The sequence below is a fragment of the Schistocerca nitens genome, chromosome 7, assembly GCF_023898315.1.
Source record: "Schistocerca nitens isolate TAMUIC-IGC-003100 chromosome 7, iqSchNite1.1, whole genome shotgun sequence".
NCBI lineage: Eukaryota > Metazoa > Arthropoda > Insecta > Orthoptera > Acrididae > Schistocerca > Schistocerca nitens.
The window spans coordinates 95446338-95460614 of NC_064620.1; the positions used below are offsets into that span (position 1 = coordinate 95446338).

The 14277-nt window shown below is 40.0% G+C and overlaps 1 protein-coding gene across 1 annotated transcript in view; it reads left to right on the top strand.

Annotated features, from left to right (window-relative positions):
• Window positions 1–14277, top strand: part of LOC126195487 (uncharacterized) — a 101601-nt gene that overhangs the window by 20501 nt on the left and 66823 nt on the right. The window contains exon 3 of the mRNA XM_049934115.1: window positions 1433–3067. Within this exon, the coding sequence (XP_049790072.1) occupies window positions 1433–3067 (1635 nt within the window). The remainder of the gene's footprint in view (window positions 1–1432; window positions 3068–14277) is intronic.

The window sequence follows — 14277 nt, forward strand, 5'->3', positions numbered from 1 at the left end:
GCTAACTTGCACCCATATAATTGAGAAATTGCTGTAATTTTAAAATTCCTGTGTTTTACATTGTCCAACCTTTAATGACATTGTCAGTTTAAGTATTAAAAAGAAATGGGTTCACAGGGCGTAGGGTCATGTGCAGTGCAATATAATATTCTTATGTGTTTTTCATTAGACATACTTTCAATTATTGTTTGCAAACATGGGACATTTTCTCAGTTAGATGCGGTTTGACACACTTCTTTACTCTGTGAAAAGCTTTTTCAAAATCAGTAAAAGTAGTGTAAGGTTGAAAATTGTATTCTCATTTTGTTTATTATTTATACCATTGTGAATATTCAGTCTGTCCATAATGAACCTTTATGGAATCCATTTTGAATATTTGATGAAGGACGTCTTGGTGTACATCATGAGCCACACTTAAGAAATATATGTTTGCCAGACCGGTATTTGGGTCTGTAGCCCATCATTAGTGGTATCTGATATAGAGGATAAAACAAACAGATGTGTGCTTATCAATCTTTGTAACATACAGCATTTTATATACACTAAGTTAGAGACATTGTGCACTGCTGCATTAGTCAATATGTTTGTCAGTTACAAATTCTTTATGCTAGTTAAAAATGATACGGATCTAGGAAACAGAACCCTGAGAAATTTAAAATCTGATTATAACATTGTACGTAAATGTGCCTACAGGACCAAGACAGGAGTTTTTATCTGTCATACACCTGTGTTACACAAACATGTGTACTATTTGGGCATAAGCTGACCTTTTGTGTGGTGGCTGTCATGAATGGCAGGAGGCGTGCCTTGACACACAGTAGGACTGCTGAGGTATGAGGAACAGTGAAAGGAGGACAGTGCCGACATCTCCCTGAAGTCACCATTACCCATGTTTTGTGTTTATATGAAAGCAGAGATGACACATACAACACTTGGATACCCATGACTATCTTCTAACTCGCCAGTTTTCTCCACTAACGGCTGCTCCAGGAAAAAGGGTCAACTTACTGTGACCAAACTGGACGTGATGTTACTATGAACTGCTAAATGGTCAACTGCCCGGTCATATTCTACGTATTGACACGTTAAGAAAACATGGAACTGGTGCTCAGCTCATAGTGTTCATCAAGATGTCCTTTGCTAAACGCATACAAGATTTTAATTTTGGAGGGAGTTGAGTAGCACTTCTACTAGCATGACTATCCAACTTTTGAATTTTCTTTGTATAGATTTTATACACTGTGAACAGTAGTCTTATGCCTCTGTAGTTCAGTTTTCTTACGCATTGGTTATATTGTTGTGTTACTACATCAGTTTTCATTGATATACCAAAGTAAAATATACCTCAGAAATAGTAAGCACTTATGTTACACTCAGCTTAATCTACACATGATATTATTGAAATGATTATAAGATAATATGAATTTTGCAGGATCCACCGTTGAGGCTGGTTGTGAAGCGCACCCTAACAGTGAGCGAGAGCTCTAACCTTGCAGCAGAGTATGCAGCTAATGAAGACATTACATCACCGAAACCAGGACCACGTGGAAGGCGGCACAGTACTAATGACTGTCAGCCTAACCGTCGAGAGAGCCAAATGGACAATTCTCTCCGTTTTAGCCAGAATGTGGACCAGCCTGACAGTAGCGTGCAATGGCGCAAACGGCGAAACCCTGTATCACTTTCATCAGTTGATGGCGAGGAAGGTGCCAGTAATGACACTGACAATGATGATGAAGATGAAGATGATGATGATGATTATGATGATGAGGACTGGCTTCCTAATAGCTGCAAGTACAGAAAATCTGTTGCTGGAGCGCACAGCAACTTAAGTAAGAGGGCGCATTTGGCAAAGCGAAGAAAATCTATTAACGTTAGAACTAATGACTACTTAAAAATTTCGTGTGTAAAAACTGTAGAAACAGTGACAGCATCTCCTGAACAGGTGGCAGAAACAAACAAGGAAGAGTCTTTGATCACATCAACAGATACTATGCATCTACCTGAGAGGGAGAAGACTGCAGTGGTTGAAACAACTGTAACAGCTGTTGTGGATACACCCAAATCATCAGTTGAAGAACATGTTCCTGATACTACTCAAGTCACAGTGACATCCCACTCTACCACTGAATGCAGTCAACCGCTTGTGTCGCAGATCCAACACAAAGTCTCTTGTGATACTTATGAGACTTGTCAAGAGCCAGCACCAAAGAAATACAAAAAGGCATGGCAGGAATTATGGAGTGCTCAACAAAATAATGTGTCATCACTTCCAGAGGTGGCATGTAAAGAATTGCAACATGGAGAAGAGAGATGCACTAGGGACCTCACACAACCGCCAACAGCAGAGACACGAGTTGTTGCCTCTCCATCTTCATCTAGTCATGTGGATCAACAGGACACTTCAGAAGGGCAGTGTAAAGGCAAGGTAGGCATAACAAACAAAATATCATCTCAGCTGACTGTGGCGCCTCACAGTCTAAGTGATGATTCAGTGGAAACACTCAGTGATACAACTACAGATGAGTCTGATAGTGAAGCCAACCCAGTAATAATGCATCAGAAATTCAATAGTGTAGTCCACCATCAGGATGTCGCAGTACATGCTTCACAGCAGCCACAGGGATTTACTATGCAGCAGCAGCAGCAGCAAGGACTTATAGCTGAAGCCTGGTACATGGTGAACAGAAGAATGATGAGAGTGCAAGTTCAAGGTCGCCTTGATGGTGCATTGAACAAAGTACCTCAAGAAATAATTGAACACTGTGTGCAACAACTGAAGAGATCAAATGAATCTGTTCACTCATTGCATTATAGTCTCTTTCCTTCAAACTATTTACCTGTGCATAATCAAGAAGTAAAGCCGTTTTTATGTCGCCACATTGGGCGTGGAGTGGAGTGTCCATTCTATCCACCTTGCACACGTGTTAAACAAGAGCCTGTGGATGATATTCAACTTTACCGTCAGCATCCAATATTCACACCATCCTCAGGGATGTTCCCATATGATGGTCAGCCACTGGGTTGTGCTAATGTGGTGGTGCAAACAGAAGGCTGTTTTAAAAAGGTGAAGTATGTTTACTATGTAGCAACTTGTCTTATCTGCCAGTTTTTTTCCTAATACAATTAAGCTGTAGCTGATTTCAATTATTTGCAGCAAATATTTCAGAGGCCAATCACTGAAGGCTCATGCGGCTCCAGGTGACTATAAAAACTTTTCTGCATCATAATGTGATCCCTTTACAGAGTGTTCCCTTGATTTGTTTTGTGGGCAAGAGTAATGATGTGAATCCTCTCAACATCAACAATGGGGACACAGTTCAGCAGATTCATGCAACTCATCTCCATTATAAATATTCCAGTTTCCTCTCTGCATGGACATAAGATTTATTTAAGACTGAATGTGACACTGCACGCTGCTATGTTCCTTGTGCTTCCTGTATGCTTGCATTTCTTGCATACAGTAATATCGAATGGCATGCTAGCAGAAACAACTGGCACAATTAAAGGAAGGATATAACCGATAGCTGTGAGAACAGGATGATATGCTATCTGTCATACAATGTACTTTTGTCTGAAAAAGCAATCAGATTGTTACTTGTCCTGTCCAATGGTATAACAGTCTTTCTAGATCAGAAAATATGTACTCTCATTATTATATGAGGGGTAATGATTACCCCTAGGTATAAGCTCATTGCAAAACTTTAATTTCTGATATGATTTAATCCTTCCTACTCCAACAATGTGTGACACTCAACATTGTTTTCCACTCTGATGTCAAGCCTTGTTCGATGTGATTTTTCATACCTCCCACATGCTCCATTCTCGAATCTGCCAGTAGCGTAGATTAATACTGCATAGTCGTGCCCTCTAAGGATACCTGTGCTAACTCCGATGTCAAACTATAGCAGTCGTGTTGAAACAGAGGTTCTGTTACGCTCAGGTGCATTGGTGCAAGATGGCTAGTTCTTCATGTACAGTCTTTTCTGAGGAAGACATTGTAGATCTTTTAGAGGAATCTTTAAGTGAAAGCAAGAATGATAATGATTTTGATGATGACAGTGATTCATTTGTAAACAATTCTAAGGTGAGATCTATCAAACAGATTGGAACCTGTGTTGAATCAGTGTGTTAGCTGAAATGCCATTGATACCAAAGCAACTGCAAGTATTGTCTTCTGCAGTGGATACTGTCTACTCTGGAGGAAGTACAGAATCTATCACTGCTTGTCAGTGTGAGAAGCATGTCAGTGGTAGACCTGTGGCCTCTGTACAGGGAAGACAGGGACCAGTGAGAATTTAGGGTACTACACTCATCCTGCTACCCAATGAATTTTAGGTGTTGTCTTCCACTGAAACTGAAACTGAGCCCAGTGAGATGCATCTCACTTGTTGGGGAGCCTGCTGTGATCTGTGTCAGGAGGAAGAAAGTCGCAAAAGGTTAGAAGTCTATTAATCATCTGCAGTTCAAACATTAGGACAAATAATGGCATCCCTGATGCAAATAGCAGCAAGGTATGTGAAGAATCGCCTTGTGCACACTGTGGGGAGTCCTTATTCAACATTATGTTCTGGCAGCCATTGATGGAACAAGATGCAATCAACTGCACATCTGGTTCACTTTGGAATGAATGATACCTGTCATCTGGGATCCAAGGTCATATCTGGATCATTCCATCTGCCTGACAGAGACTGTTGAGGACACCAGCCTCAAGCAAGCTTCTACAAAGATCACAATCTGCAGCATTGCTACCGGAACTGATTGTTTCCTTATGGTTATGAGGTGAGTAGAATGAATCATCTTGTGGTGCAGAAGGCTTTAACGAGGGCCTTCAAAGGCTCTGAGACTAGTTAGCTTGTGACTTTCTTGACTTACACCATAGATTGAGAATTGAAGAGTTTTCCTACATGAGTCAGGGTTGCACTATAAATAAGAGCTGCCACCCAGGGTGCTGACCCTGAGCTGTTAGTCTAAGATTCAAAGAAATGCCCCCCCCTCCACAGATGAATTGATTAAAATCATAGTGATCAACTACTGAAGCATTTGCTGCAAAGTCCCAGAAGTAGTAGAGTTCTAAAAAGTAGTGGAGCACATATAAAACTAGGTACACAATATTGGCTAAAACCAGAATCAAGAGCAGTAAAATTTGTGGAGTAAATATAAGTGTATGTCAAAAAGTGTATTAGTCACAGTAGACAGTTAACTCAAAAGCCCCTGAGAGAAACATAGGTTCTGCATGAGAAATTGTTTGGGCAAGAATCAAGGGTGGGCATGAAATTGTAAGTGGATCTTTATGTCCACCACCAGGTTCATCATCCCAATGTAACCATTTTAGTTGTCCCAACAATCAATTGGGATGGTTACAGTTTTGTAAATGATGAGTGTGACAAGTCATCCTGTGAAACATTAAATCTTCTTTTACAAATATCTAGGTCAAATACACTCCTGGAAATTGAAATAAGAACACCGTGAATTCATTGTCCCAGGAAGGGGAAACTTTATTGACACATTCCTGGGGTCAGATACATCACATGATCACACTGACAGAACCACAGGCACATAGACACAGGCAACGGAGCATGCACAATGTCGGCACTAGTACAGTGTATATCCACCTTTCGCAGCAATGCAGGCTGCTATTCTCCCATGGAGACGATCGTAGAGATGCTGGATGTAGTCCTGTGGAACGGCTTGCCATGCCATTTCCACCTGGCGCCTCAGTTGGACCAGCGTTCGTGCTGGACGTGCAGACCGCGTGAGACGACGCTTCATCCAGTCCCAAACATGCTCAATGGGGGACAGATCCGGAGATCTTGCTGGCCAGGGTAGTTGACTTACACCTTCTACAGCACGTTGGGTGGCACGGGATACATGCGGACGTGCATTGTCCTGTTGGAACAGCAAGTTCCCTTGCCGGTCTAGGAATGGTAGAACGATGGGTTCGATGACGGTTTGGATGTACCGTGCACTATTCAGTGTCCCCTCGACGATCACCAGTGGTGTACGGCCAGTGTAGGAGATCGCTCCCCACACCATGATGCCGGGTGTTGGCCCTGTGTGCCTCGGTCATATGCAGTCCTGATTGTGGCGCTCACCTGCACGGCGCCAAACACACATATGACCATCATTGGCACCAAGGCAAAAGCGACTCTCATCGCTGAAGACGACACGTCTCCATTCGTCCCTCCATTCACGCCTGTCGCGACACCACTGGAGGCGGGCTGCACGATGTTGGAGCATGAGCGGAAGACGGCCTAACGGTGTGCGGGACCGTAGCCCAGCTTCATGGAGACGGTTGCGAATGGTCCTCGCCGATACCCCAGGAGCAACAGTGTCCCTGGGAAATGGCGGTGCGGTCCCCTACGGCACTGCGTAGGATCCTACGGTCTTGGCGTGCATCCGTGCGTCGCTGCGGTCCGGTCCCAGGTCGACGGGCACGTGCACCTTCTGCCGACCACTGGCGACAACATCGATGTACTGTGGAGACCTCACGCCCCACGTGTTGAGCAATTCGGCGGTACGTCCACCCGGCCTCCCGCATGCCCACTATACGCCCTCGCTCAAAGTCCGTCAACTGCACATACGGTTCACGTCCACGCTGTCGCGGCATGCTACCAGTGTTAAAGACTGCGATGGAGCTCCGTATGCCACGGCAAACTGGCTGACACTGACGGCGGCGGTGCACAAATGCTGCGCAGCTAGCGCCATTCGACGGCCAACACCGCGGTTCCTGGTGTGTCCGCTGTGCCGTGCGTGTGATCATTGCTTGTACAGCCCTCTCGCAGTGTCCGGAGCAAGTATGGTGGGTCTGACACACCGGTGTCAATGTGTTCTTTTTTCCATTTCCAGGAGTGTAGTTTGTGAATTTACTCATGATAGAAATATATTAGTATAAATGGCAAAGATACACCTGACCGTTTTGAGGCTGCCAATATTGAAACTGGTATGATTGAAAATGAGGCATTTGGAACAAAAATGTATTAGTATATGGCAAAGATACACCTGACCGTTTTGAGGCTGCCCGGAATAATATTGACTAATAAAATACAAAGGGCAACTAAAGCAATTAGGAAGATTTATATGTTGAGTAAGTTATGTGCCACATCTCAAATAGGAACTCTACTCTTATCTCAGGGCAGGAGGACTCATAAGAACTGTGGCTTAAGTTTAGGAAAGAAAATCCTAAAGAAACAGCAACTTCTGAAAAACAAAGCTCAGGGACATAATTTGAGAGATGCTGAATGAAAGCATTTGGTTGTCAACAGGGCAATGCATGAAGCCATGACTATTGTGGTAGAATCTCATTGAATGATCTCTATCAAAACCTACAGATATTCTGATCATATATAAAGGCTGTCAGTTCCACCAAAATTTCTGGCCAGACACTCACAAAAGGCACAGGAAATGAAATTAAGGGCAGTAAAGCAAAAATAGAAATGTTGTATCCTGTTTTCAAATGTTCATTTACTAATGAAGAAACCAACATACTGCCCCAGTTTATTTTTTGTGATATAAAGATTAGAGTCAGTGGCTTGTGAGGCAGCTAAATTACTAAAAGTAAACAGCATTCTTTTTGCCTGCAGCATGTTTTGACTTCAAAAAGCATTTAACTTTGTACCACACCAACATTATAAACATAGCACTGTTGTATTGGACATCAAACAAAATTTGTAACTACATTGAAGATTTCTGGTAGGGAGGTCACATCATGTTAACTTGAATGAAGAGTAATTGAGAGAAGTGGAAGTAACTTCAGGTATACTCCAGGGATGTATATTCATGTTGTAGTTCGTGGTACATATTAATGATGCGGCAAACAATATGAATAGTAACCTAAGACTTTTTGCAGAGGATGCTGCTATTTGTAATGAAGTACTGAGAATCACGCTGTAGAAATATTCAATCAGATCTTGACAAAATTTCAAAGTGTAGCAAATACTGGCAACTTGCATTAATTGCACTGAAATGTGAAATTATGCACTTTAAAAACCGGAAAATGAGGTATCTCATGACTGCAGCACGAGTTAGCATCAGTCAACTCGTAAGACTACCTGGGTCTAACAATTTGTACGGATATGAAATGAAGTCATTACACTGGTACGGTCGTAGGTAAGGCAGTCAGCACACTTCGATTCATTGGTAGCATACTTTGAAAATGCAGTCAGTTTACTAAGGAGACTGCTTGTGCATACCATTTTAGAATATTACTCAAATCTCTGGGAATGATACCAAATGGGACCAGTAGGGGATATTGAATGTGCACAAAGAAAGGGGGCATGAATGGTCATATGTTTGTACAATTCACAAGAGACCATTGCAGAAATATTTAAGAAAATCTAAATTGGTGGGCTCTTGAAGATAGGCGCAAGCTACTCTACAAAACCCCACTTAGAAAATTTCAAGAACAATTATTAGTGAAGAATCTAGCTATATACTTCAACCTTTTCTATATCCCTCTGGTATGCATCAAGGAGATATCATCATCATCATCATCATCTCAGCCTTTTCCCACATCATGAGGGGTCGGTGTTGCTTTGCTGGATCCTTCTCTTCCATAAATGCCTATCCAGTGCTTCTTCTCTGAGCCATCGTTTCTCCCCTGGGTCCCCTACTACTTAGTCTTTCCATCTCAGTTTTGGTGTTCCTCTTCTCCGTAATCCTTCGATTTCTAGGTCTTCAACTCTTCTCCCCATCTAGTACTCCCCTCTTCTCTGCACATGTCCATGCCATCTTAGCATGTTTTCTTGGATCATCCTCCCCGTGGGCCCCACTTCCACTGTTCCCCTGATGTACTCTTTTCATAGTCTGTCCTTTCATGTCACCCCACTCATCCACCTTAACATTCTCATTTCTCCCACTTCCATCTTTTTCTATTGGGCTGCTGAGAGCAGATCCATGATGTAGTCCTACTTTCATTGGAAATGTCCTTGTGACACCTGCACTGCTCCTGACTTGTGTCATTGAACCTTCATGCATCAAGAAGATAAACTAATTGCGGCAGACATAGAGACATTTAAGCATAAGCAGTGAGTCCTCCCACACTTACACGACTGGAATAGAAAGAAAAGCTAACATGTAATGCCATGCTAAGGACCGTTTGCCACATATTTCAGAGTGGTTTGCAGAATATGGATGTGTATCTACATATAGGTTTCTAATTCCCATTCAGTTAAATTATATTGACAAATAATCAAATTTTATAACTTTTGAGCTTACCACAACAGAATACTTTTGAGAATTCTATTGACATAGTTCTAGTATCCATTGTGGTTGCAAGCTATTACTAATTCTCTTTGTATGCCCTCTTAATGGCAAAATGACTACAAAAAATTGAGTAATATGTTCTGTTTAAATTGAATTGAATTTTCTAAATGTGACACTTTCCTAGTTTTGACTTACCATATGGGTTACTGGGTTTGTATGCACAAACCCCCTTACCGCTTCATTAAAGCTATCTGAGAACACAGCTAATCTTAATATAGCTGTGAAACAGATCACAGCACACATTACCACTTGGGTTAGGTGCCACAGCAACAAACTGTGGGCAGCAGTGAGACTTTGTCCCCATATTTGAAAACTCGGATGCAGCATGGAAACTTTCTGGTAAACTAGATAAAGGCACTGGTGCATAAGGATACAATTCAGTATATCTAGCAGGACTTACATCACTATCTCAACAATGCATCCTAGAAACAATTCCTTCTAGCCATAAAAACATTTTCACATTCGGTCTTTCTCATTGCTGTGGAGTGTGCAGCAGTAAGAAACTTCTAGAAGATATAAATTCAGATTCAGATTTAGATCCTTTATTAGTCATTGAACATTTGTACATGCAATAGACTTCGTCAGTATATTTGCTTATTAATATTATCATAAAACGGGGTGACTTGAAACTATTTTTGACTTTAGGCTTCTTCAGTTCCTATATTTTTTTTATTAGATGGCACTTCTTGCACTTCACTTTCAGGTGACATGTAGTTGATAAGGCTGATGTTCCCCCCAAAATTTTTTGGAATCATTTCATACCAAAAAAGTTTATTTTTGTGCCTGTTTCAAGTTTCACCATGGGAGGGTGTTAGATTTGATTTGGTTTGGTTTGATTTTTTATTGGTCCAGTTTTATCAAAAAGCTATACATAGTATAGTAGGCAAATTTAACCCTTTCCAGCCCAACTTTTATTTACTTGTGGGAAAAAATATTTTTTCGCGTATTTCCCTGCATAATGATTGGAATAATATATATTTATAAGAAATTTTGTTATTTTTTTGTTTTTGGAGGGAAATTTGGGATGACTCCATATGGCATCATTGGGCAGGATTTGTTTCCTTCAGTCAGGTGGTTGGGATGTCACAGTGCTTGGTAATGGAACTTGAATGAATATTTTAATTACAGAATTTGAAGCAGTTTATTAAAGAAAAATTAGTACATACAATAATGCAACTTGCATATCAGAACAATTTTATGTTTTTTTACAGCATGATTGTTACTTTACATGAAAATTTAAGAAACAGTTCCTGTCTTTGATTAAGCAAAGAAGTTTATTACATTTGATGCATTTTGTTCGAGAATATGCTGTAATGCACAATATACATCTCTGTTTGTTTTCTACATTCTGTGGCCAGTGTCCAATGTTGTCATACCTTACTTACATCATCAACTGGGCTGGGAACCAATGGGGCTCGTCTCTTCACAACTGTAGGCGATGGACTGTCATCTGACGGCCTTCCTCGTCTTCTTACCAAAATGTCTCCTGCTTTTAGTAGTCCATGAGCTACATGAGACCGAAAAATCAACAGAAACATGTGTTTGGTAATTCCTCTTTGTCCGCAGTGTCGGCGGTATAGGAGCCACGCATTCACAACACACATGTCAAGGAGGTGGAATACGATCCTTAGATAAAATCTTTTCACATCAATATTACTCCTATACAAAGCAACCAGCATGTTGTGCAAATCAACTCCTCCCATCGAACGGTTATATTCTCTAACAGTGTTTGGCCTTGCAACATCAATATATTTTCGTTCTCCCACTGACCAACGTTTCACTGGTTCTACTGTTCATCCTTTGTATGATGATGCAAGAACGACAGACTTGTTATCATACCACTTCAGCGCTATGATGTTCCTTTCTGTTTCAGTTCGATAATCGTATGATCCTCGTCCCTGCTTTTTCAGCTCACTGTCTGCTTTTAGATTGCAGTCTTGAAGTCTTGTGGGTCTAACAGTTCCAACAGCCAAAATGCCATAGTTTTTCAGGGTAGAAATAAGATTGTAAGAGGTGAACCAATTGTCTGTAAACACTTTAAATTTTTTATATTTTGGCAGTCCTTCCACAAGCCTTATCACAATATCACCACTTATACCAAGACCAGTATCATTATGTACAGTTCCTTTCCCTCGGTATATTTCAAAATCGTACACAATTCCACTAGAACCAGCATGGGCAAAAACTTTGATACCCCACTTGTGTGGTATGCTTTTTACATATTGTTTCAGGGCTGAATGACCTTTGAAAGGAATGATTAATTAATCCACTGAATGATATTCCTGAGGTTCAATAATTGAAAAACCTTGTTTGATTTTGTCAACAAATGGTCTCACCTTGAACAGCTTGTCATAATCAAGGTCCTCTCTTTGTTTCATTTTAGTGTTGTCATTCACATGTAAATAATTTCTTAGCTTATCAAGCCTATTTATAGGCATTAAGTCAGCTATTGGAGAAAATCTTGTAGCCTCTGCCCAGTTCATTCTGTAACTAGGCATCACCTGCTAGGATGTTTATCCCTATATACTTTTCTATTTCACGAACATTTGTATCTAATGATGCACCTGTTTTCTGTGTGCAGTATAGATTAGATTGCTGAACTAGGTTCTGGATAATATCATCACTACACATTGTTCTGAAATACTGCAAAGACCCTCTCCTGGAGGGTCAGAAAAAACTGCATTACATGATGTGTCTCTTCTTCAATGTCCTTCATTCTCCACCGAAGATCCCAGTGTGTATCACACTGAATTTTCTGAGCTGAATAACTTGGTGCAAGGTTTGGCTCAGCAAATAATCTTGAAGCTAAGGGAACATCATCTTCATCATTGGCTTGAGGGTCCAGAATTTCAACCATATCAAGGTCCATTCCTTGAAGAAACTATATTTCCAGTGTAGTAGGGTCCTGCTGCCGAGCATTTTCAATCTCTTCCTCCACATCAGACGTATTAAGGTCCAAATCAGATAAATCACCTTCCAGAAGCAGCAATATTTCTTCTTCTGATAATGATTTATGATTGCAAATCATCTGGTAAACAAACCAGGAATTTTTTACTAAAGCAGCAAAAAAACTGGTAGATTATATAAATGAAAATTTTAACATATTAATATTAGTTAGTATAATAAAGCTTCAAAAGAAACTTGAAAATATTAGAGTTACACATTATGGTAAACTTTAGTCGAAGTTATTGCATGTACTACACTTGGTAACATAACAAATGCCCAATGATGCCAAATGGAATCACACATGTTTGTGACTTCCAAGCAGAAAATTACCGTAACTAGCATTATTTTCAAAGTGTTTTGTAGTTAATTTACACTTTCAACAATAATTTATTGGTGCAACTTTTATGTTAGTTTGCTTCCTTTACCTTGATATAATATTTTGAAAGTCCAGCTGGGTGCACTGTACCGTAGACACCATGCAACAATACATTTGTCAAGGTATTGTAGCCTACTGCTCTCTGTTTTAGCGAATTCACGGTAGCCAACATAAGAACAATGAACTTTAGAAAGCCCTGCACACTTGTTTATAATCTTTGGACAAATAGTTTGGCCTTGGGTAAAAGTTAAATATGATGATGCCATATGGCATCACTGGGCTGGAAAGGGTTAAAAGAGGTACCTATTACAGTTAATTTTGTTACATATTCAGAAATTCTCTGACAGAATAGAAACAGTGCTTTATTAGAAATGCCTTTAGTTTAGCTTTAAATATTGGAAGAGTAGCATTTTTTATTTCTTCTGGTATCTTATTGTGTAGTATTACACCAGTGTTAATTATGCTCCTCTGATAGGTGGTTGTTCTGCGATATTTTTGATGTATATTTGATTTCCCTCTCGTACTATAGTTATGTACATTTTTGTTCTGTAGCAGTTTGCCTGTTTTCAGGAGGTAGTTCCTAGTGAACAAGATACTTTCATAAATGAATAAACTTGAAACATTTAGAACACCAAGCTCAGTAAAATGGGATTTACAAGACTCCATCTTTTTAAGGCCACAAATTATTCTTAGAGCTCTTTTTTCATTCTAAAAACCTTTACACTGAGAGTTGAGTATCTCCAGAAAACGATCCCATATTGGACTAGTGAGTGGAACTGTGCATAGTATGCCTGCAGTACTGTTGTTTTACTTGTTGTAGCCTTTAAAATTCTTAGGCCATAGCACACAGATGATAGTTTTCTAGACAAGTCATTTATATGTGTGTCCCACTTTAAGTCTTGCTGAACCCATAGACCCAAAAATTTTGTGACACATTTTCTAGGGGATCATTTTTAATTGTGCTTGACTAGACATTTGATTAGTTGGAGGAATTAAATGAAATTCGTCACACAGAGTTTTTTCAGTATTTATAATGACCTTTTTTTTCTTTTTTCTTTTTTTTTTAACCACTCAGAAAGTATTTTCATAGAAAGAACTTTCTGCTGTGGACTACAATGTTTCTGGACTGGATCCAGTTAGCAACATGCTGATGTCATCAGCAAACAGGATAGTTTTTGTGGGACTCATATATTGAACTAAGTCGTCCACATAAATCAAGAAGAGTAGTGGACCTAAGATTGAGCCCTGTGGTACACCATATTTTATTGGTAATTTGCTGGAAAGAAAGGAGTTGTTTCTTGTTTTATTCATTTTGTTGAATTCGAACTGAAGTGATACTTTCTGCCTGCAGTTTTTTAGGTATGAACACAATCAGCTATGTGCTACACATCTTACTCCTCATCTTTCTAATTTTTCGAGCAGAATGTTATGGTCCAGGACGTCAAATGCTTTTGATAGGTCTAGAAAAATACCTGCAGCTAATTTATGTTGATCAAGGGATTTTAAAATGCAGTCTAAGAATTTGAAAATCGCAGTCTGTGTAGATTTAGACTTTCTAAAACCATGTTGTTGTACTGTAAGAGGTGCATATTTATTTATGAAACTTAAAAGCCTGTCATAGAAGAGTTTTTCTAGAATTTTAGAGAAGGAACTTAGCTGTGATATGGGTCAGTTGTGAAACTTTTTGCTAT